This window comes from Salvelinus sp. IW2-2015, unplaced genomic scaffold (assembly GCF_002910315.2).
Source record: "Salvelinus sp. IW2-2015 unplaced genomic scaffold, ASM291031v2 Un_scaffold2165, whole genome shotgun sequence".
In the NCBI taxonomy this organism is placed as follows: Eukaryota; Metazoa; Chordata; class Actinopteri; order Salmoniformes; family Salmonidae; genus Salvelinus; species Salvelinus sp. IW2-2015.
The window spans coordinates 50158-64692 of record NW_019943496.1 but is presented as its reverse complement, the minus strand read 5'-3'; the positions used below and the strand labels follow the sequence as shown (position 1 = coordinate 64692).

Genomic DNA, 14535 nt, shown 5'->3' with positions numbered 1-14535 from the left:
ATGTTAGCCTCATTTGGTACTTGTGATTGGGCTCTATAGATGGAATTTGTCCATGAAAACCTTGAAGTTTATAGGCCATGTCCCGTGACTGAACAATGCTAATTTATTTGAGTGACAAAAGATTTTATAAAAACTGACCACAAGTTTTTATTGGAACATTTAAAAACAGTAATGACGTCAAACAAAATACGTTTCCTAAACTTAAAGATGCACTATGCAGAAATTTCTCCGCCATTTCCTGGTTGCTAAAATTCAAATAGTTCACCTAATTTCAGTTTGTGACAGAATCATTGTAACCAGGTTTTTCCAAAGTGGTTCATGGCAATTYTGAAAAGATACGTTACAGTGAAGTCCTTGTGGCTATAGTATTGTACGTACAACTCAATGGTTGTTCACCAAGACGTTTTAGAAAATACACAATCTCAACGTAATAACATGTGTATTACCAGTTATTTACACAATAAGACTCTAGGTGGTGTGGTATACGGCCAATATACCACAGCTAAGGGGAGTGCCTGGACTCAGATCTTAACTGCGGTATATTGGCCATTTATCACAAACCCCTGAGGAGCCTTATGGCTATTATAAACTGGTTACCAATGTAATTAGAGAATTAYATTAATATTGTCATACCTATTYTATAAGGTCTGARTTACCATGGTTTTCAGCAAATCATAATTCAGGGCTCAAACCATCCAGTTTATATGGTATACGGTCTGTGTATTGTAAAGTGGGACTGACAGACTWMAKWYSKMWMKKWGCYSWGRSWSRGRKMMKMSTKWYRRRYWGKRWAYSMKAYYAKRWSYYWWGKARKRRKKTTGCATCCTCTCTCCTCACCTAATTCTCAAAACCCATTGGAGGTGGTCAGAGGAGATCCTCCCCTCACTCAAATCTTACCTCACCTCCTTCAAAAGCATAGGCCATTCTCCATCACACTGATCTGGGTAGTCTTCTCCATCACACTGATCTGGNGGTAGTCTTCTCCATCACACTGATCTGGGTAGTCTTCTCCATCACACTGATCTGGGTAGTCTTCTCCATCACACTGATCTGGGTAGTCTTCTCCAGCTAAATCCACCCCATGCCAGTTCTCTTGACATTTTCCTCCACCTTCCACCCCTGTGGCCTTTTCATTTATTTTATGTAACCTTTATTTAACTAGGCAGGTCAGTTAAGAACAAATTCTTACTTACACTGGGCCAATTGTGRGCCACCYTATGGGAGTCCCAATCACGGCCGGTTGTGATACAGCCCAGGATRGAACCAGGGTGTCGGTAGTGACGCCTCAAGCACAGATGCAGTGCCTTAGACCACTGCTCRACTCGTGACCCTTGTGGGTTTGATTTATTTAACAAGGCAAGTTAATTAAGAACAAATTCTTATTCACAATGATGGCCTGCGGGTTCCAGGATCGAGCTTGCATGGTGATGTTGGAAGCTGTGGCCAATCCATCACCAGCTATAAACACTCAAATCACCAACACCAAAAGACTGTTCAGAGTGCAGGTAAACATTAGATTGTTGAATTTGACATTCAGCAGTTTTGTAAAATGAAAATGGAAACACCAGGCAAATCTCTTACCAAACAATTTGACTGGAAATCAGCATTCACAGAGCATGTCATTCTTTTGTATTAAAAAAAAGAAAAATAATGAATTTGTAGGGCTTCTCAAAAGAAACATTACATTCCAAATTGGAATGCATTTCAAATGCTAAAAGTCCTCTTCAAAATGTCAATGTCATGATGTATGTAAAATACTATACACTCTTAGCCGCTTCTCCCAATATAGATTCAAGAAAATGTCCAAAAGCCACCAATTGATGGAACGTTTGACAAGTTTGATCATACATAATACTATGTATTCATTCTCAAAATTGTAACAAATACTGTTTTAGGTCAATTTAGCGCTGGCAACTCCCTCAATCTGTGATCAGCTCTCTTCACACTTCTACCGAGAGGGTTACTAAAGTGTTCACACAAGCCTCTGACCACTTCATACTGGGGGGGGTGCAGCTTTAACACTGAACGGCAGGCATATCAAAAGTCCTCTTCACATACAATATAAATGTTTATATACACACATTTATATATAGGGCTTTTTCCTCATACATACCAAAAATATTTGGTACCTGACAAAGACAACTTTGGAGCGTCGCTATAAATGACAGTGCAAATGGCTACATTACATATGAAAATAAAGTTCCTATGGCTATCGGACGGTGACTGCGTGCAAGCCTAAGCGTGCATAAAGCTTCTACATCAAGTGCCATATGGGTATGTTCTCTTCAGTATGAATTAATTTAATCTAAAACACACCCGGGGAACATTGGTGTCTTCCACCTACACACCAGCCTGCCCTGCCCCTGGACTTGGTAACATTCAGGTTGTGTAACAGATTATCAGCCCAACCAGGGCAGGCCCACGGCCCAACCAGGGCAGGCCCACGGCCCAACCAGGGCAGGCCCACGGCCCAACCAGGGCAGGCCAAGGAGGGGAGGAGGGAGGAAAACCGCTAACGTTAGTGACCTGCAGAGGGTCAAATTCCTTGATATAATTAACACTTGATTCAAGACCAGTGAAATACAGCCCAATTGTAATATATTGGATGTTGAATGAGCGTTAATGAAAGTACAAAATGCTGTGGCTGAGTCGTCTTCTGCTTAGTGGCTGTACAGTAGAATGCAACTCAAGTTCAAAGCTGCATTTTGTTGTTAAACTCAGTGGCCTTGTGTTTAGAGTTTCCACCCCGAAATTAGAAGGTTGGGAGTTCAATCCCGGCCCAGTCCTACCAAAGACTGAAGAAATGGGACCCGATTTGCATCTACTTGGGACTCTGTGTTAGAGCGAGATTTGGGGTAAGGCCCTTCGATAGACTAGTGGAGGGGTCGGCAACCCTGTTCCTGGAGTGTGCAGGTACTGCAGGATGTTGTTCTAACTAGGCACCACACCTGACCAACTGATATAATTGATCACTTCAGTGATTGACCAAATTCAACACACCTGGTCTTCCAGGTCGGTTAAACCAAAAACATGAAGCGCCTGTGCCTCTCCAGAACCAGGGTGGCCGATCCCTGGACTAGTGTCCRGTCCAGGGGGCCAGGGGCTGTACTTGTACATCAACCCGCCTCATGCTACAGAAACAGAGATCTGCTGCTATGAGTCGTTCTGGCTAGCACAAGGCTACTTACAGATTTTGTCGTCAAGTGTGAGAAGTCAATGCATATTTCTCAACAGTGAAATGTAATGATGTTCAGTATGGCATCTCAGAATCAAACATCACTAAAGTCTGCATCAGATTTCATACAATCCTATAGGATTAATAACCATGAAATGTTAATGAGTTTAAAACAAATATTTAAGAAACAGGCCAAGAAATAGATGAGTTCATTAAGGGGGAGGTGTTGGATAGTGGCAATAAGAAGTCAGTCCAACAGTTAACCAGCAACCTCCATCTTGGTTATACGTATTGGCCACTTAGTCTTTAGCTGTGTGTGAGGTGGTGGTGTGCAGGAGTGCGGTTCAGAGACAGCAGGGGCCGGCAGACCGTTCTGACTACAGTTCAGCTCCACATGCTGTGGATGATGTTGCTGCAGGTGAAGAGGCAGACTGCTGGGGCCGGCAGACCGTTCTGACTACAGTTCAGCTCCACATGCTGTGGATGATGTTGCTGCAGGTGAAGAGGCAGACTGCTGGGGCCGGCAGACCGTTCTGACTACAGTTCAGCTCCACATGCTGTGGATGATGTTGCTGCAGGTGAAGAGGCAGACTGCTGGGGCTGGCGATGCCGGAGACATGACTCCCCCGAGCCCTGTGACAGACCAGCCACCTGGCCCTCCAAATACACACTGTCCTCTGGTTCAGCCTGCTGGGGGCCCGGGGCACTCTCCTCTGCCTTGCCCTCAAGCTCTAGGTTAGGGTTAGCAGAGGTGGAAGAGGGGCTGGCTTGGCTCCCTTCAACAGGAACACCGTGCTGAGTAACGGTTTTGTCCCCCTCAGCCGCAACAGCCACTGGCTCTCCTTGCCCAGCCTCTGCTGGGTTGGGATTGGCTGGTAGAATGTCCTGGGCGGGTGCAGCGGTGGCATTGGCAGGCGGTGATTGGCTCTTCAGCTGTTTGTGACAGAGGGGGCAGGTCTCCTGTACATAAAGCCACTTCTTGAGACAGCCAGCGTGGAAGAAGTGGCTGCAAGGGGTGATGACAGCAAACTTCATGTCCTACAGGAAGGGACAAGACACTGGTTAACTACTGAACTGGAAAAGCCTACTACAATGCCGGATTCAACATGGACCCTTTTCTGACGAGTGGAAGTGTCAGTTACATATCCTTATTCAAACTAAACACTTTCCGTCTCTATGAATAATATAATATATATATTTTATGTTGAAGCACAACCTACTTCATATCCCCTCTAGCTGTAATGTCGTCCCCTTCAAATCAGAAGGCTTTTAAAACATCTATCAGACCAATAATGTTGGTCTCAAACACTCACTTCAAGCATGCACAATTCTTTTCTCTCACACACACACACACACACACACACACACACACATACACACACACCTGATAGCAGATGGCGCAGATGTCGTTGTACTTCTTCAGCTGCAGGTCAGAGGCGGTGGGCAGGCTCTTGATCTTGTTGACGGCGTCTCTGCGCAGCAGGAAGCTCTGCCAGCCCAGCTGGGCACGCAGCCAGACGTTGTAGTAAGAGTGYATGAAGATGATGGTGGAGCCCATCACCGTCCACTCCCCGAACACCGTCTCAGACACGCCGTAGGCCACCACCACGAGCGCCACCAGGAACTCCAGCAGCCGGTAGGTCCCGTTCACGTAGTAGATGACGTCGTCCATGTTCTGTACGGGCTCCTTACGGACCTCCTCCACCATGAACAGGATGTAGATGAGCAGGGTGCCCAGCACCTAGGGGCCAGGGAGGGCAAGCGGTTAGGATCACAGGTCATACAACACAAACTAAAATCAGTAAGATCTACTCCTTTCTGTTGAAGAACACTTCAGGTCAACATACCAGAARGTTCTAAAAACTAATCACCAAGGCGATTACAAWGARGATGTTTTGGATCTTCCTGAAATCCAMAAAGGTCATTTGGGGGAAGGATGTTTGACATACCTTCGAAATCTGTATCCAAAATAATGAGAGAAATAAGTCATTGAAGTTGAGAAAGCTGTGACAGCTTGGTCTTACCCAGGCCTAACCGTAAACAGGAAGACCCCACAGGGGACTTCACTTATCATTTCATTGGCTTATCGAGGTAATTCGCTTAAATCAACTTCTGTTAGGCCCCTGCTTCAATTCAGTTGGCCTCGAATGACTCTGGGGAATCAGATTAAATATCTACAGCCATTGGAGGCTCAGGGGTCCAGTCTTAACACCAATCCCCTGATCAGACTGTCCAACAATCTGTGGCGGAAGCTTCTGAGCTTTCTAAAAGAATAAGACATTACTAGGTAATGTTAATGGCCCTCATGAAGAGATACTATACACAGCCATCCAGTTAACATTACAACCATTAGTGTGTTGATGCCTCAAAGCCAGTCTTGGTGTCACCTGACACATGTTTAGATTGAGAATAAAATATATTTTTAAATAAAAAAATTTTTTTTTTAAAGTACCCTTTTTGTTCATATTGGTTTTAAAACATTCTCCACAAGTACATAACATTTCCAGAGGGGGATCTCTGCTACTGAAGTAATCATTTTGGATACAGACTTCAAGGAGGTATGTCAAACATCCTTTACCCATAGGACCTTTCTATGGCTCTTATTTCAGGGAGATCCAAAACATCAAAGGGCCAATCACGTGTTGACTCCACCTCTCGGAGCGCGCAGGGTTTTCCGTATTTCAGAGGTAACGTAAACTTACAGGTGGCCAGGGGATAGCATGGGGGATGGGGGAGCTTACAGTCCTTACGCTGCCCGTCCCCATCTGTGCCTCACAGCAAACAGAGCTCGAGGTGTGTGTGCGTGCGTGCATGTGTCTCCACAGCAACAGAGCTCGAGGTGTGTGGTGGTGCGTGCATGTGTCTCCACAGCAACAAAGCTCGAGGTGTGTGTGCGTGCGTGCTGCATGTTCTCCACAGCAACGAGCTCGAGGTGTGTGTGCATGTGTCTCCACAGCAACAGAGCTCGAGGTGTGTTGCATGGTCTCCACAGCAACAGAGCTCGAGGTGTGTGTGCATGTGTCTCCCACAGCAACAGAGCTCGAGGTGTGTGTGCGTGCGTGCATGTCCAGCAACAGAGCTCGAGGTGTGTGTGCGTGCGTGCATGTCTCTCCACAGCAACAGAGGTTGGTGTGTGTGTACCTGCAGTGAGGTGAGGATGCTGGAGGAGATGATGATGAGGAGCCAGAAGTCCATGAGGAAGAACTGGCAGATCATGTAGGCCATATAGGTTGGGAAGACCAGCAGGAACAAGCACAGGCTCACGGCCCGGAAGTGCTTCCACAGGCTCCTGAACAGAGCAACCACCAACACACCTATTAGTAGGGAACCGCCTCGGAGGGGATCGATAAAGTTGTGTTGAATTCAATCATATAGTTGGGTTTACATTTTAAGTTGCTCTGCTGCCCATTTCTCTGTATAAATAAAGGTTAAATACATTTCTCTGTATAAATAAAGGTTAAATACATTTCTCTGTATAAATAAAGGTTAAATACATTTCTCTGTATAAATAAAGGTTAAATACATTTCCCTCTCTGTGTGGATGACCCTATGGACCCTAGTCAAAAGCAGAGCAAAAATAAAGTCACATTTCAAAATCAGCCTTGAATGTCTTACTTGTCCCGGGAGGCCCCCAGAGCCAGTACAATGGGGTCAGCTATCTCCAGCATGGACTGTAGGATGGAGGCCACCACGATGAAGAGGATGATACTCAGTAGGAAGGCTCGGTGGATGACCTGCAGTTCGATCAGACCCGTCTGTACAGCRAGGATCAGTAACGTGATGCCCTCTGTCATCCCCCTGAGATGGGAGGGAGGGAAGTAGGGGAAAGAGAGATTCATAAATATGTCTTTTTAAAATTATGTCAGAAAGGGAAAAAGGTTCTTCAGTGTTCAAACCTGTGGTCCACAGAACACACTTAACAGACATGAACACACAGCATCACATGGGCTGAATGAGAAGGTAGCTGGGCAGGCAGCGTACTGACCGGTGCATGGTGTTGTCATTCATGAAGGCCCGGTAGCCCTGCAGGTAGAACTTGCAGAGTGTGAGGACGCCCAACGCCACGAAGGAAACAGTGAAGACCAGGCCCAGCAGGGAGTAGGGGGTGCTGCAGCACTCTGCAATACTGGGGGGACAAGGAGAATGAATAACTCACTAAACATATTCAAAAAGGTCATACAGACACGTGAGTGAAACTGTAGAACTTGACTCAATAACATTGAAAAAAAGTTCCAGTGAAACAGGTCGAACCTRGGTTTCAAACCTCTCGCATACCACACGGGATAAGCATTCCATGACAGAAACTGCAATACCACGAAAGTGTTAGTAGTGCTGGTCCCACCTGGTGAGGAACAGGAAGAGCAGCCTCTCTCTGGAGGTGGGCTGGTCCCGGCTAGTGAAYTAGCTGTAGATCTGCAGGGCGAACAGAACCAACCAGAAGCACATGAAGAGGACGGGCAGAACCAGCTGGTTCCACAGGGACATCCCCAGAGCCAGCAGCCCGTACACCTCCACCACCTGGGCACAAAGAAGAGGATGGTTAACTACTAGAAATAAAACACACATCCAGACGGCTGGTAGATTTACAGTCTCCTGAGGGGAAAAACCACTGAGGATCATGTAATAATGGACTGACAATCTCCTCCAGTTTTACCTGCACCAGCTCCCTGTAGGCGGTCTTGGCCAGGTTGTAGGGCACCAGCAGGTTGGAGGCCAGGAAGTAGATGACCTCCAGGCCCGTGAAGATCATGGCGAAGCGGTTGATGAACACGATGGTCTCCAGGGGGACCAGACAGAGACGGGCCACCAGGGGGAGCAGGTGAGCAGAGAACAGCCAGATCCTCTTGGTCTGCATGACGCAGGAGCACAGGGTGCACACCACCAGCTGAGCTGGAGTGAGAGAGAGGCAGGGACACAGGAGGGACGGGGTTAATACACACAGGGTGTAGGTGAACGTGCACCATACACTCTGTGTACGGACACAGAACAGCTGAATCTTAAGAGAAAGTAAAGATCTGACTGAGAAAACAACTAAAGCATTGATGATTTTGCAAGTCACATTTACAATGCCCTCAAGGACAAAATCCACCTGAAAAAGAGTACACCGAGGCAGGCAGGACTGGCATCTTTACTGCTACGTGCCCCAAGTTGACTGGGATGACAGTGCTAACATGCTACTGCACTAGAAAGAGCAGAATCTGCTCATCACATTAGACTAGAGAGATGGATTGAGACACACTGAAGACCGTGTCAGATCTAGTCTCTCTCTCTAGGAGCTGATGTGACTTCACCGAGGCTGGTGAGGACAGTGACTGCATGTTCTACAACACACTAGTGACTGGGCCAAGAGGTCCCTGCCTACAGCTGCTCTCCTCTTGCTAGAAAACATTACATTGTCATTTAGCAGACGCTCTTATCAGAGCGACTTAAAGGAGAAAAAACTATTCAAACTTTTTTTTTTATTATTAAGAATTTCAAATGTCATGGTATTTCCTGGAATTTCAAATGTCATGGTATTTCCAACGCCTATTCCCCCTCAGGAGACGGAAAAGATTTCGCATGGGTCCTCAGATCCTCAAAAAGTTCTACAACTGCACCACCGAGAGCATCCTGACTGGTTGCATTGCCGCCTGGTAAAGCAACTGCTCGGCATCCYACCGCAAGGTGCTACAGAGAGTAGCACGTACGGTCCAATACATCACTGGGGCCAAGCTTCCTACCATCCAGGACCTCTATACCAGGCGGTGTCAGAGGAAGGACCTATAATTTTTCAAAAACTCCCACAACCCWAGTCATAGACTGTTCTCTCTGCTACCTCACGGCAAGCGGTACCGGAGCGCCAAGTCTAGGTCCAAAAGACTTCTTAACAGCTTTTACCCCCAAATCCATTAGACTGCTGAATTAGTTAGTTACCTATGAGGCTGGTGGTTACCTAAGCATCATTTCATTGTTAAAACAAACCTACAATTTCTCCAAGAAGGAACTATTCCACCAGTATTTTAGAGAAATTAGAGAAACTTTGGTGATTGAATCTAAAAAGGTCAAAGTTCAATGACTGTCCCTATTRAAGACCGCAAAACTCAAAGCCAAGGAACCAATCAGTCCCTCCCCTTGTTAGGGAAAGGGTTCCCATCGTTAAAAGTCAAAGTAGCAAAGGGTTACCGAACAGAAGGAGAATCTGCTCATCATCAGGTCATTACATAAAGGCATTTCACAGACAGGCCTCCTATTCATGTTGACATAAGACACTGGTTGCTTGCTTCTTCCCCTTTTGGGCTTTCAGCCTTTTACTGAGCTCTGAATACAACAATATTATGGCCAGTCGTATTTTTAGAAGAGGCGGATCCCTCACCCCAGTAAGCTAAAAGCCTACAGATACTGCAGAACCACAACAAGCTTCCCTCTTATGAAAGAAGCAGCGGAACAAAGAAATACATCAATGAGTGAGCATGAGAGAGCGAGCGTGGGGGAAAGGTAGAGATTAAAAGAGAAATATTGAGAGGCCTGTCAGTTGTTACTGGAATACTGTGGCTGCTTTCAGACGCTCTGCCTCGTTGTGTGCACCCCGTTAGAGAGCTGAGGAGCTCTGCGGCAAACGGCATCTCAGAGCAACAGATTCAATAGCACCCACCGCCAACCTCTTGAACACCCTACCTACTGCCTATGATGAAGCAAGGAAACACTTTCCATGTGCCGAAAAGGTTGTAGGGCGAACCTAGTTTAGTTAGTTACCCATGAGGCTGGTAGTGAAAGGTGGGACTGTGTTTAGTTAGTTACCCATGAGGCTGGTAGTGAAAGGTGGGACTGTGTTTATAGCTTAGTTAACCCATGAGGTCGGTAGTGAAAGGTGGACTGTGTTTTGAGTGTTAGTTACGCCACTGCGCTGGTAGTTGAAAGGTGGGGGAAACTGTTTGTTTAGTTAGTTACCCATGAGGCTGGTAGGTGAAAGGTGGGACTGTGTTTAGTTAGTTACCCATTGAGGCTGGTAGTGAAAGGTGGGACTGTGTTTTAGTTAGTTACCCATGAGGCTGGTAGTGAAAGGTGGGACTGTGTTTAGTTAGTTACCCATGAGCTGGTAGTGAAAGGTGGACTGTTTAGTTATTCCTGGTGCTGGTAGTGAGAAGGTGGGACTGTGTTTAGTTAGACCATGAGGCTGGTAGTGAAAGGTGGGACTGTGTTTAGTTAGTTACCCATGAGGCTTAGTGAAAGGTGGGACTGTGTTTAGTTAGTTACCCATGAGGGCTGGGTAGTGAAAGGTGGGACTGTGTTAGTTAGTTACCCATGAGGCTGGTAGTGAAAGGGGACTGTGTTAGTTAGTTACCCATGAGGCTGTAGTGAAAGTGGGACTGTGTTTAGTTAGTTACCCATGAGGCTGGTAGTGAAAGGTGGGACTGTGTTTAGTTAGTTACCCATGAGGCTGGTAGTGAAAGGTGGGACTGGTGTTTAGTTAGTTACCATGAGGCTGTAGTGGAAAGGTGGGACTGTGTTTAGTTAGTTACCATGGAGGCGGTAGTGAAAGGTGGGACTGTGTTTAGTTAGTTACCCCACGCCTCGCCTCACTCGAAACGGATCGGGCCCCTCCCCGCTCCTACGCATTAGATTCCCCATGAGGCTGGTCAGTGAAAGTGGGACTCACCGTGTCTTAGTTAGTCTACCCCACCCGACGCCTGTAGTACACACGCGGTGGGACGTTTTCACCTTACCTACACCCACTCCACGCTGCCGCTGTCGACAGGGATCGCCTGTTTACGCTAGCTTCTCAACCAATCCGAGCTGGTATCCCCCGCAAAAGGTCGCGGCACCGTGTTTAGTGCACCCATCGACGCTCGTACTCCAACCCCACGTCCGACTGCGCTCTACTCTACGCCTCACCCACATCACGACCGCTGGCTCAGCACACAGCCGCACCGGGCTTCACCCACTACAGCACGCGCGCTCTCTCCACACCGCGCGCTCCTCACCTCCAACGCGCCAGCTACGACGCACGCTCACCCCCGACCCCCAGAGTCACGCCTCACCGAGCACACTCATCCTCACACCAACACATACACGCACCCACTCACCGAGAGTCAGCCTCAACTCATACCCCCCGCCACGCAGCCTCTCCTTCTCTCCAATCTGCAGACTCACCACCGACACTCACACCTACACACGAACACACCAGTCTCACCACCCCCACAGCGGAGCACGCAACCTCGGCACTCTACCACACACCACTTACCTACCTCCTGTCGAGCAATCCCTGAAATGGGTCCAACACACACGACCACGCACACTCGCTTTTTACCAACCAACCCTCTCAAACACACTTCACTCCTACACAATCACACCACACGCTCGGTGCTCGCGCACCCACGCCGCTCCCCTACCCACACTCGCACCCCTCGCTCGCTCAGCGACCGCAGCCACAGCCACCTCACCACACAGCTACGAGCTCTCACCACACAGTTCCTCGACACCACCACACCACGTAGGAGCACCAGGCTCGAGGAGATAACCTGTCACACAGGCAGAACAGAGAAAATTCAGTTTAAGGAGCACCAGCGCGAGGATGTCAACCTGTCACACGGAGAGCGACGCAGTGAATCACAGAGGACTGTACAGCACCATGGAAGTGAATACATATGCATTCAATTAGGAGATGATAGCCCACCTCAGTAAACATAAAGCAGTAAACGCTAGCTAAGGCGTCATGTGGGCTAAGCTCACAGCTGTCACACAGCAGTGGTCCAGCAAACTACGATATGGGTGGGAGAGCCAATAGGTGGGGATCCCATTGTTCATAGGGTTTGGCTGCAAATCTAGTCCCCAGAGGATTGGGGAAACTGTTGAACAGGTCTGACATAAAGAGGGCAGTTTGTTGTGCCTTGAAAGCAGTCACCAGGGGTAGTGTATTTAATCAGTCCAGTGTTTCAACTGTCTTTATGTGTTCCCTTCGTGTAGGACCGGTCCTGAATGGAGCAGCCCTGTTGATGAGTTCTGGAGCTGGTTAAGACCGGTCTTACTGCTCTGATGTTGGGTGGGAAGCTGGAGCTGGTTAAGACTGTCTTACTGCTCTGATGTTGGGTGGGAAGCTGGAGCTGGTTAAGACCGGTCTTACTGCTCTGATGTTGGGTGGAAGCTGAGCTGGTTAGACCGGTCTTAATGCTCTGATGTTGGGTGGGAAGCTGGAGCTGGTTAAGACCTGTCTTACTGCTCTGATTGGGTGGGAAGCTGGAGCTGGTTAAGACCGTCTTACTGCTCTGATGTTGGGTGGGAAGGCGGAGCCCGTTAAGACCGGTCTTAATGCTCTGATGTTGGTGGGAAGCTGGAGCCCGTTAAGACGGTCTTAATGCTCTGATGTTGGGTGGGAAGCTGGAGCTGGTTAAGACCGGCCTAATGCTCTGATGTTGGGTGGAAGCTGGAGCCCGTTAGACGGTCTTATATGCTCTGATGTTGGGTGGGAAGCTGGCGCTGTTAAGACCGGTCTTAATGCTCTGATGTTGGGTGGGAAGCTGGTTAAGACCGGTCTTAATGCTCTGATGTGTGGGAGCTGGAGCTGGTTAAGACCGGTCTTATGCTCTGATGTGGGGTGGAAGCTGAGCTGGTTTAAGACCGGTCTTAATGCTCTGATGTTGGGTGGTGGAGATGGACCTGGTAAGACCGGTCTTAATGCTCGATGTTGGGTGGGAAGCCGGAGCTGGTTAAGACCGGTCTTAATGCCTCGAGTTGGCTGGAACTGGTTAAGACGGCTAATGCCTGTGTGGGTGGGAACGGAGCTGGTTAAGACCGGTTCTAATGCTCTGATGTTGGGTGGAAGCTGGAGCTGGTTAACGCTTGTTATGGGCTGGCAGGGGCTATTGAATAACTGGAAAGAGTGTCATTTCAACGGCCTCGTACTCATTCTTGCTCGTACAATATGCATATTATTATTACTATTGGATAGAAACACTCTAGTTTCTAAAACTGTTTGAATTATTTCTCTAAGTGAAACAGAACTCTTTTTACAGACCATTTCCTATCCGGAAGTGAGATTCCAAAAGCGATGTTCTCTTCAAGAGCTTGTCTATAAAGGGCATGTCACTTAGGACTGTAGAAACACGTCATACACCTTCCCCTGGGTGTCATGCGGAAGTGAGAGCAGAAATGACTTGATATCTCGTTCTGGATTGAATACAACCTCTTCGCGTGAGACAGTGAGCCACACTCTTGTCTTCGGAAGGGCGCCACAGTTGGATCTGGAGTCCGACCTCCTGGAAAAACGTCGTTATATCGATCATGTCTCGGCCTCCTCGACTCTTCACTCTGGTACCACCTGCTCACACCACCCAATCCACCACCCCGCATTCTCCTCAATACCCGTTCTACACCCATACACCCTCAATTGCAAATCACTATTCCGGCACTTACTACACCGGACCCCCTCCCGCACACAGACCTCCCCCTAAACCCCGAACCCACGAGCCCTACGACACGCAGGACAGCTAGCATCCACTCCGCGTAAGAGAGAGAGAGGGACAGAGAGAGCGCTACCGCGCATCACCACACACACAAACGGCCCTCACGACAACACAACGAACCGCGCACGAAACACATCTGAGGACAGACAACAAATAAGCGACCCCCCCACAATCCCCGCGCTACATCACCTTCACTCCATATCTCGCTCAGCAAACGCCTGCTATTCACCCCCCGCCTCCCACCCCCCCCCCCCCCCCCACCCCCCCCCCCCCCCCCCCCCCCCCCCCCCCCCCCCCCCCCCCCCCCCCCCCCCACCCCCCACCCCCCCCCCCCCCCCCCCGACCCCCCCGCCCCGCACATACGACACAACATCGCCCACGCGTCGCATCATTCCCCCCGCCCACTCACGCTAACCTATAACCGACCATCGTGCTCCCCTCCCCACACGATGTTACAACAAACATCCCACTAAAAAAGGCAACTACTTGCGTCACTATATCCCCCACTACCGTCACCTATCTATAACACCCACATCACACCCATCCCCTTTCCTGCACACTCTCCTCCCATCACCGACCCCTACACTCCACCGCCTCACGCTCTGCCACGTCACTCGTCATCTCCCCCTTATACTGCACTACCATCCACAGCTCGCACCTATACTCGACATGTAACACTAGATCTGGACCATGACGATAGCGTAATGTAAAAACTCGACTTCACCTACATAATACCCACAACCCCCTTCTCCCCACCGCACACCACCCACACCCACAACCACGACCCACTCCACTGTCACCACACACCCTCTACACCCGCCACACCTGCCCACATGCGGCGACTTCCTCTACGCTTCACTCCTTAAGGGTTGGGTAGTATCATAAGTTCACGCATCCTAAACGCCCGACCCCTCTCCCCCG

At 48.8% G+C, this 14535-nt stretch overlaps 1 protein-coding gene across 2 annotated transcripts in view; it reads right to left on the bottom strand.

Moving 5' to 3' along the window:
* Nucleotides 1-1317: 1317 nt before the first annotated feature.
* The window catches only part of LOC112073153 (RING finger protein 145-like), a 35893-nt gene continuing 22675 nt past the window's right edge, over nt 1318-14535 (bottom strand). Inside the window, 8 exon segments of one of the 2 annotated variants that reach the window (XM_070440051.1) lie at nt 1318-4213; nt 4560-4916; nt 6317-6464; nt 6791-6973; nt 7161-7301; nt 7518-7693; nt 7830-8065; nt 10196-10215. In XM_070440051.1, coding sequence (XP_070296152.1) covers nt 3713-4213; nt 4560-4916; nt 6317-6464; nt 6791-6973; nt 7161-7301; nt 7518-7693; nt 7830-8065; nt 10196-10199 — 1746 coding nt within the window. In that variant the 5' untranslated portion in view covers nt 10200-10215 and the 3' untranslated portion in view covers nt 1318-3712. 2 annotated transcript variants of the gene reach the window in all.